This window comes from Malurus melanocephalus, unplaced genomic scaffold, assembly GCF_030028575.1.
Source record: "Malurus melanocephalus ecotype Western Australia unplaced genomic scaffold, MMel_1.1 scaffold_310, whole genome shotgun sequence".
Taxonomy (NCBI): domain Eukaryota; kingdom Metazoa; phylum Chordata; class Aves; order Passeriformes; family Maluridae; genus Malurus; species Malurus melanocephalus.
Window position 1 is genome coordinate 710,335 of NW_026623542.1, and position 8,662 is coordinate 718,996.

The 8,662-nt window shown below is 60.1% G+C and overlaps 4 protein-coding genes across 6 annotated transcripts in view; 1 reads left to right on the forward strand and 3 right to left on the reverse strand.

Moving 5' to 3' along the window:
• KDM2A (lysine demethylase 2A) overlaps positions 1–206 on the reverse strand; it is a 33,941-nt gene extending 33,735 nt beyond the window's left edge. Inside the window, exon 1 of one of the 3 annotated variants that reach the window (XM_057377357.1) lies at positions 117–206. In XM_057377357.1, the coding sequence (XP_057233340.1) occupies positions 117–136 (20 nt within the window). In that variant the 5' untranslated portion in view covers positions 137–206. The remainder of the gene's footprint in view (positions 1–116) is intronic. The other 2 variants (XM_057377358.1, XM_057377359.1) reach the window with 2 other exon arrangements.
• A 726-nt stretch (positions 207–932) lies between these two features.
• RHOD (ras homolog family member D) lies at positions 933–3,089 on the reverse strand. Its single transcript, XM_057377323.1, has 5 exons — positions 2,760–3,089; positions 2,162–2,249; positions 1,840–1,949; positions 1,618–1,752; positions 933–1,506 (listed from the first exon to the last, which is right to left on the reverse strand). Exons 1-5 carry the CDS (start codon positions 2,886–2,888, stop codon positions 1,339–1,341), a joined length of 630 nt encoding a protein of 209 aa, XP_057233306.1. The 5' UTR covers positions 2,889–3,089; the 3' UTR covers positions 933–1,338.
• Positions 3,090–4,655: 1,566 nt separating this feature from the next.
• On the forward strand, positions 4,656–5,631 carry LOC130580089 (mas-related G-protein coupled receptor member H-like). The gene has a single exon (XM_057377362.1). The coding sequence runs from the start codon at positions 4,656–4,658 to the stop codon at positions 5,577–5,579; it is 924 nt and encodes a 307-aa protein (XP_057233345.1). The 3' UTR covers positions 5,580–5,631.
• A 1,112-nt stretch (positions 5,632–6,743) lies between these two features.
• On the reverse strand, positions 6,744–8,655 carry LOC130580090 (mas-related G-protein coupled receptor member H-like). The gene is made up of 2 exons (XM_057377364.1): positions 8,413–8,655; positions 6,744–8,167 (listed from the first exon to the last, which is right to left on the reverse strand). The coding sequence occupies exon 2, from the start codon at positions 8,054–8,056 to the stop codon at positions 7,139–7,141; it is 918 nt and encodes a 305-aa protein (XP_057233347.1). The 5' UTR covers positions 8,057–8,167; positions 8,413–8,655; the 3' UTR covers positions 6,744–7,138.
• Between the last annotated feature and the right edge of the window lie 7 nt (positions 8,656–8,662).

The window sequence follows — 8,662 nt, forward strand, 5'->3', positions numbered from 1 at the left end:
ACAGAACACCGAGAGCCCCGGGGAGGGCGCAGCCGGTGCCGCCCGCCCGGTCCCGCCCGCGCGGTGCCCCCCCGGCGCCACCGCCCCCCGGCCGGGACGCGGTTCCCCCTCCTCACACAGGAGCCGCCGCCGCCATTTTGAACCCGTCAGAGCCTCACATACACACCGACGCCGCGCGCACGCGCTGCACGCACGGACCCCCCCCAAACCCGAGCGCCGCGCATGCGCGTCACTCTCTCCCGCCCGGCCCCGCCCCGCGCGCGCGCGGCTCGGGGAGGCCACGCCCACCAACCGCTAGACCACGCCCCTCAATGTGACCACGCCCCCTCCACCGCGTGGCCACGCCCCTGGGGTGGAGAGGCCGAGCCCCGCTGGGATTTTGGGGGGTTCGTAGCCGAACGCGCCCCGCCGTGGGGTCCCTCGGTGTCCCCCAGGGCTTCGCGGCTGCCTGCACCCCTGTACACGCCTGCATGGGGGTCTGGATGCAGAGATTTGTATCTAATTCCGCACACCTACATGCCGCTATACACATACATGTGTACATACAGCCGCCTAGTTATATACCATAGATACTAACAATACAGTTATAAACTGTATAGAGTTATAGTTATAAATTAGCTATATACAGTGATATATATAATATATGGGAAGTTATAAACTATGCAGTTATATATCCATTATATATATAAATATAAAAGATRTATAACTATATGTGTAGTTATAAACCATACCCTTACAGACCTGCATTTGCAGCACACACCTGGACACAGCTGTACACTCACTCACACACACCCCAGCCCAAAATCAGCAGGTGACCCCATCCCGGTGGCCTCCCATCCCCTCGGACCATTGCGGGACCCCATGTCCCCAATGCSCGTCCCTTGTCCCCGACGCCCACCCCTGGCGCCGATGGCTACCCGGAGACCCTGACATCCCCAGGCCGTGCCGGGACTGCTCCTGCCCCAGGAACCGTGTCACGCTGACGGGTGTTGTGTCACTTTAATGGCAGAAGATCACCCCGCGGTCACCCTCCGGTGCTGGCCTGCCAGCTGGAAGGGGAGCCCCCAAATCAGTTCCCTGCTCCCAGAGCTCGGCTGGCAGAGGACGCTGGGATTCAAGTGGGTCAGGGACAGGACGCGGGGATCCAGGTGCGACAGTTTCTTCCTGCCAGGGATGCTTTCCTGCTGGCACCGCATGGTGACCAGCGGTGCCAGTCCCAGGACAGGAGGGTGGCAGCTGTGTGCTGGTGGCAGCGGCAGAGGTGTGGCAGCAGCCGCGGTGCGGTCGGAGCCTGGGGACAGCAGGAGATCCCGGGGGGGCAGTGCTGAGCCGGGGGGCTCAGACGAGCACACAGCCCCTCCTGGGTCTCCCCTTGCGCTGCCTCCGGCGGGCGGCACTGATGGCGGCACCGCAGGCTGTCACAAAGATGTTCCCGACGTTCTCCTGGTACCTGGCTGAGCATTCCATGTAGGACACGGCGCGGACCTGCCGGGCCATGGCCTCTCCCTGCGGGGACACACAGAGTCAGAAACCCCCCGGGACCCCGGCTGTCACACACGCGTTCTGAGGAGCAACCCCGTCCCCTCCCGTCCTGTCCCACTGGGAGGTGACACCCACCTGCTGGCGGGAGACGAGCTCCATCCGTCCGTCCTTCAACTTCCGCAGCAACTCCTGGTCCTGCCGCAGGTCTGTCTTGCAGCCCACCAGCAGCACCGGGACCCCCTTGCAGAAGTGGTTCACCTCCGGGTACCACTGCGCGGGGACATGTCASMRAGGGATGGGCACRTGTCACCCAGGGATGGGKACAGGGGACAGGCRGYASCCCCGGGGTTGTGTTACCTTGGTTAGGATGTTGTCAAAGCTATTGGAGTCAGTGACATCAAAGCACATGAGGACAACATTGGCATCTGAGTAGGACAGAGGGCGAAGCCTGTCATAATCTTCCTGTCCTGCCGGGAGGTAGGAGAAGGAAACCATTACACGCCAGCCTGGGACCACGAAAGTGACATCCGTGGGCATGGCTGTGGGTTAACCCTCGCTCTCCCATGGCCATTGCATGGGTTCACCCCTCCAAGGCATGGCCCACAGGTGTGGCACACCCCAAAACCCTCGGGTGGGAGGGTGGGAGCACAACTGCCTGTCCCGTGCCCTCCTGTCCCACCTGCTGTGTCCCACAGGTGGATCTTCACCGGCTTGCCGCCAAGCTGGAGGGATGCTGTGTACTTCTCAAACACGGTGGGGACATAGACCTGGCAGGGGACAGGGAGAGCGTGAGACAGGTCACACAGGCAGCCGTGGGGGGCAATGGCAGAGGGGACCCCAATGGGCGCAGGGCAGGGCATGGGGAAGGAAGCAGCGGGTGGGAGATGGTAGTGCCTCCCTGGGGAATGGGAACGGTCCTTTTCCCCCATCCCGGGGCACCATAAAGCCTCATAGGACCTGGGGATTCAGGACAGGGGTTCTGGGGTCTCTGTGGCTGCCCCCCTCCGTGCGCTCCCTCAGTCCCACATGTGCCCTCGCTGAGGGACAAATCCTGCTCCCCACCCTGTGACCCCCTGAGCGAGGCAGAGGTACCACAGGCCCCCATCAACCCCAGGCTGGGCCACCCTCTGCCCTCTTGTCCCCATGTCCCACTTCAAATGGCCCCGCTGCTGCCACCGTGTCCGTCCCTTAGGTCGTCCAGCGCCCTTTGCCCCTGTCACCGCTCCCGCACGGGGACAGCCACCCGCGCACCCMCCAGGGGACAGGGATCCCGGTACCTTGGGGAAGTCCCCTCTGGCGAAGGCCACCAGCAGTGACGTCTTCCCGCAGCCGCCGTCCCCCACGATGACAGCCTTGATCTCTGTTTCGGGGGCTCCTGGGCTCTGCCCCCCGCGCTCCCGCTGCATGGGGGTGTCCAGTGGGGCCACGGAGCCCGTGTGGCCGCGGCGGAGACAGGGATGGGGACAGGGACAGGGACAGGGAGGCGGGAGGCACCCACCCGCTCCAGGGTGCGGCTGTCACCCGCCCGCCGGGCCCGCCCTCGGCGGTGGTGGTGACAGCGGCCGGGACACACGTACGGGTGTCCTGGCACACAGGTGACCTTCTCCCGGCAGGTCCTGGCKGTGCACAAGCGTCACACTGCCACCTGCATGTCCTGCCTGCGTGTGTGGTGCTCCCTCACACGCCTGCCCGCTGCCTCCGGGCATCCCCATCCCGCTCCCGACCCTACTCCCCATCCCAATCCCGCTCCCCTGCACAGCTCATCCCCCCACCCCCTGGGATGGGATCCCTGTGCCCTCCCCGACACCCCATTCCCGCCTCCGAGCCTGGGATTTATTGCCCTGAGCATCCGCGGGAGGCAAAGTCCAGGGGTGGAGGGAGGCACAGGGGGGTGACTCACTGCCCTGGCCCCGGTGTCACTGTCACACCCGTGCTGTGCCATGCTGAGCCCTGCCCTGCCACGAATTTCTGTCCCCAGCACCCAGCTCAGCAGGACCCGGGTGAGGGGGCAGCCACCAGCCTCCTGGTTTTTCCTAGGGATCCCAAAACAGGTGGGACAGGCTGTGACACCCTGCTTTRCTCGGGGACATGCCATCCCAGCACTGATGTCTCCCATCACCCTGTCTGGATRTCCCCAAGTTCCTCTCCCCTTCAGCTGGTGCCCTCTTCTGCCACCCCAAAGCTTTGGTGGTTAATTGGTGCTTCTGGTGTAGGGGTGCAGGGAGGGATGTGGGGTCACTGTCATCGCCTCATCTACCACCAGCCTCTCCAGGCTCTCTCAGTGGCTACCAGGCACTCCAGGAGGGCTCTGGAGCCCCCAGACCCTCTGGGGCGAGTGATGGCTAAGGCACCAAATTCCAAATTCTCACCCAGGCCTGATGCAGGATGGAGTCGGAGGAGAGGGATTCTCATGCTGGGAGGCTGGGAGGCAAATGTGCGCAGTAATGAACAGTCTCAGGAGGATGCCAGCACCGGGGCAGGATGGGGAGAGGAGGCTGCAGCACCATCAAACAATTACGAAGGTGGTAATTACCAGTTTAATGAAGTCTCAGGTTGAATCCTAAAAGCATCAAGATTCTTTCAAAGTRATATGTAACTGCTGCAGTGTTTGTCCTCTGGGGTATTCGCTCGGACAAAACATTTCCTTTCCCACAAGACCAACAGAATTTTGACGGGAGAAGAGGCAGCCTATGTGCAACTGCCCAGTGCTCTCGGTGCCWGACCTGTGACTGTGCAGAAACGCCCCAAAAAGCAGCTTTATTTGGGAAAAGACAGCCTGCTCTGAGCTTCTGAGGGTGCGGAGAGCCCAGYTTTCCTCATCGGAGAAGATTGTGGAGAGGAACACCAGAGGAGGGAGCGTGCCCTGCTTGGACACAGCCCCAAGGAAAGGTAGGGGGTTGGCACCAGAGTGCGGCCCTAGGCACTGCTCGTGTCTCCCTAGATATCCCCAAAGCCCTTCTTACTGCTCCCTCAGATGTCCTCAGTCGGGATGACTGSATTGATCCAACCCTCCCTCCACCCTCCCCTCACCCCCAGCCCTGCCATGGTCCCCCTGTCCTCAGCCCTGCTGTGCCACATCCCTTGGGGTCCCCTCTCTCTGTCACATCCCTTGGGGTCCCACTAACACCCTGTCCGCTCTGAACACAGCTGGGAATCGCATCCCCTCGCCCACCATGGAGCTGAAGCAGATGTCCCCACCTCCCTCATCTCCCATGATGGACACTGAAGGAGACGATCCCTGTGGGATCAACGCCATAGATGTGGCCATAGACGGTGTCACGCTGCTCGTCTGCCTCTGTGGGCTGGTTGGGAATGTGGCTGTCCTCTGGCTCCTGGGATTCCGCATCCGCAGGAACCCCATCACCGTCTACATCCTCAACCTGGCTGTGGCTGACTTCACCCTCCTCCTCTTCATGGTGCCCACCTCTGTGCTCTACCTGCTGGATAATGTGTCCTGCTCCCCTGCTGTGCCCCTGCACTACCTGAGGCCCCTTTTCTTGCTGTTGCTGTTCTCCTACGACATGGGGCTGTACCTGCTGGCGGCCATCAGCATCGAGAGGTGTGCCTCGGTTCTCTTCCCCCTCTGGTACCGCTGCCACCGCCCCCAGCACCAGTCGTGGGTGGTATGTGCCCTGCTCTGGGTCCTCTCCATCACTGTCATGGCCACGGTGACTTCCCTGTGCCTGTCACCCAAGCACAAGCACRAGCACTGCCAGGTGGCTCTCATCTMCATGTACGCCCTCAMCTTSKTCATCTTTGCYYYACCCATGGTCATCTCCAATGTAATCCTCTTCATCAAGGTCCAGTGTGGCTCCAAGAGACAKCAGCCCAAGAGGCTCTACATCGTTATCTTCCTCACTGTGCTCTTCTTCCTCACCTTTGGAGTGCCCCTCAGCYTCTGCWATTTCCKGCAGCAGCTCACTGGCACCCCTRTGTCCTCCSAGGTKGTTTTCCTGCTCGCCTGCATCAACAGCAGCATCAACCCCTTCATCTACTTCTTGGTGGGGAGCTGCAGGAGGCACTGCTCCGTGGTGTCCTTCCAGATCGCCTTGCAGAGGGTCTTTGAGGAGACAGGGATCACCACATCCTCCAGCTGAGAGGCTCCTGTAGTCCCACCKGCTGTGCTGCCCACGTCAGCTTCATGCTCAGCTTGTGCCAGGTCACCCTCCTGCAGCTGTGTGTCAGGATGCATCCCATCCCTTATCCCATCCCATTGATCCATGTTGTATCTCATCATCTCACCCATCCTCATCCCATCCCCATCCCTACCCCTAACCTGATTCCCATCCCATCCTGAACCTATGATGTGCCCTTCCTGGTACCCATCCTCTCCCTTCTCTTCTCATCCCCATCCCCATCCCATCCACAACTGCATCCCCATTCTATCCCTATCCCATGCCATGCCATGCCATGCCATGCCATGCCATCCCATCCCGCAGGTTTCTCAGCTGGCGGCTGCTCCTCGGCTGCAAGCGCGGCCCGTCAGGCTCTGCTGCTCTCCAGTGGGCACATTTGGGATCGCCGGCATCCAGACCCCCCTGCGACCCGCTCCAGACCCCTCCAGACCCCTTCTAACATCCCCCAAAGCCCCTCGGGGCCGCTTTTGTCCCCGACAGCCCCGCTTCTGCCCCGCTCCACCCCAGACCCCCAGCAGTGTMTTTGGTCCTGCTGGCCACACTCCTCTGCCCTAATAAACGCTGGATGCACCCTTCTGCCGTCTCATGTTCTTTTCCAAGGGATGTGTGGGGGCTGGACACCGCAGGTAAAGCTCTGGAGGGGGGCGGGGGGCTTTCCAGAGGAACCGTCCCTGAAAACCGTCTGGGGTGAGCAACCGATGGCCAGGGATTGCAGCTTCAGACACGGGGCTGGGAGGGATGGGATGGATGGGAGAGGGGTGGGCTCCATGGGGGAGTGGGATGGGAGGCTGTGGGGTGAGTTTGGGATGTGGTGGGACTCGTGGCAATGCGTAGGATCTGGTGGGGCTGGAGGAAAGGTGTGGGATGTGGTGGGGACGGTTACTTCAGAGAAGCCACAGGGAGGGGGTGATGCCCCATGGAAGCCATGGTGACAAACACAGGTGTCACCCTGCTCCTGGAAGGGGGTGGCCGTGCTGAGGAGCACRGACTGCCCTTCCCTKGCAGCTGCACCATCCSAGCCTGCTGASRGAGAAACTGAAACAATGGGAGAGGGRGAATTCCTGAAGGYAAARASTSCTTTRCACYTGGCKMAMAACAMTGGAAWTARAAGATATTGTRGGAGATGTTTGCTGTGACACTCCCAGAGCAGCCAGCGGGGAATGCTGAGCCCCTGGGCCATCCTGTCCATGCCGGCTGTGCCRCTGCCATCCCAGCTCTGGGCACTGGGGATCATGTTTGCTGCAGGGAGCACAAGCCATGGCTGTGTCCCCTCCCTCCACCCCCATTCCCGGCTGGCAGCAGGAGCCAGAGGAAGGCGGCAAGCGCTGGCAGACGGGGCCAAGGCAGCTCAGGGTTCACGATGCTCTTTATTGATATCAGACCGSAGTGGGGTACAGGAACCAGGTGTCAGGCGTTTTTTTGGGATCACAGCCATGTTGGGAAGGTTCTCTTTGGGCGGAGAGTGTTCTGGGACCCATGAGGAAAAAGGAAAGCCATGCTCCAATGTGCTGCTTGCAGGCTCAGACCACCGTGTCTGTGCTGGCATCGGTGCTGCTGGCGGTGTTTTCTTCTGGCTCCCCCAAAACCCTCTGGAGGGAGAGCCGTGGGGACCCCACAGAGCAGGGCCTCCCACAGCTCCCCACGGAGAAGTAGATGACGAATTTGATGGTGCAGTGGATGCAGGTGAGCAGGAAAATAATCTCGGTGTACAGAGAGTTCACTGGCAGACGGTGGGAAATGCAGAGGTATGGAGGCAGAGCAAAGAGCACCATGAGGAAGACAGTGATGTCGAGCCTCTTGTGTTTCTGCTGCTGCTGGGAAGCACACTTGGACTTACAGAAGAGGGATATGCTGGACATGACCATGGAGGAAGCCCAGAAGAGAAAGCTTATGTAATGCATGATGCTGGAAATCATACGGAACGCATCACTCTCCGGGTTCAGGAACAGCGAAGTCAGCGTGGGAATGACAGCGATGGAGATGGCTCCTTGCATGGCACTCACCACCATCGACTGGTGCTGGGAACGCTGGCAGTGGCAGCGGAGAGGGCAGAAGATGGACCTGCACCTGTTGAAGCTGATGGCTGTGAGCAGGTACAGCCCCAGGTCGTAGAAGAACAGAAACAGCTGCTCAAGCAACGCTGCATACTTCATGGGCATGTTACGGAAGCAGGGTATCTCCCTCACCAGGAGGGTGCCAATGATGATGAGGAGGAGAAAAGCCGAGTCAGTGATGGCCATGTGGAAGATGTAGACAGTGATGGGTTTGCTGCGGCTGGAGAATCCAAGGAGGCAGAGGACAACCCCGTTCCCAGCCAGACCACAGAGGCAGACGAGCAATGTGACAAGTGACATGGTCACCTTAGCGTCATCCAACTTACATGGATCATATCTTTCAGTGGTTGAGTTGGGCAGTGGAGACACAGTGCTCATGTTCATGGATGGACAGTGGGCAGGCAGTGGGATGTGTCACCCAGCTGTGGTCACAGTGGATGGGCAGTCAGTGCTCAGAGAATCCCAGGATGGAGCATGCAGCTCCTCAGCAGCTCCCTGCAGTGGGAAGGATTCAGTGGAGAGAAGTGAGATGTGCAGGGGAGGAGAGCGGTGGAAATGGTGGTGTGGGAGAGGGAGGTGGGAGGGTTGGGATGTTCAGCAGGAGATGCAGAAGGGAAGCTCAGGGCAGAGGAGAGAGGAGCTGGGGAGGGCACTGCAGTCACTGGGAGAGGGTGGCAGGAACAGAGCAGCTGCTGAGGAGAGGAAGGAGGGGCAGGGATGAAGGAAAAGATTGCACTGACCTGTTGAGTGTGGGGCAGCAGCAGGCAAAGGGTGTCTGTCCGGATCAGCGGTGCTTCCTGGTACCTCTTGCTTGTTTTGTATCCTTATCCTGAAGTGGATCCTCCAAGGTCCATAACACGAAGAAGAATATCGATCTGCTGTGCTGGTGTTGCTCTCTGAGACTCAGCAGAGTCAGAAATTGCATCTTTGGCTTCATCAGAACTCCACTTCCTTGGGATTGTTTACCTTTCTTTTTTTTTTTTTTTTTTT

Excerpts from the sequence above, each read along its gene's own strand:
- RHOD (XM_057377323.1), bottom strand. The coding sequence starts at position 2,888 with ATGCAGCGGGAGCGCGGGGGGCAGAGCCCAGGAGCCCCCGAAACAGAG. Across the intron at positions 2,250-2,759 it reads CCAGAGGGGACTTCCCCAAG|GTCTATGTCCCCACCGTGTT; the intron begins GTACCGGGATCC and ends GTCCCCTGCCAG. Across the intron at positions 1,753-1,839 it reads TTGACAACATCCTAACCAAG|TGGTACCCGGAGGTGAACCA; the intron begins GTAACACAACCC and ends GTCCCCGCGCAG.
- LOC130580090 (XM_057377364.1), bottom strand. The coding sequence starts at position 8,056 with ATGAACATGAGCACTGTGTCTCCACTGCCCAACTCAACCACTGAAAGA.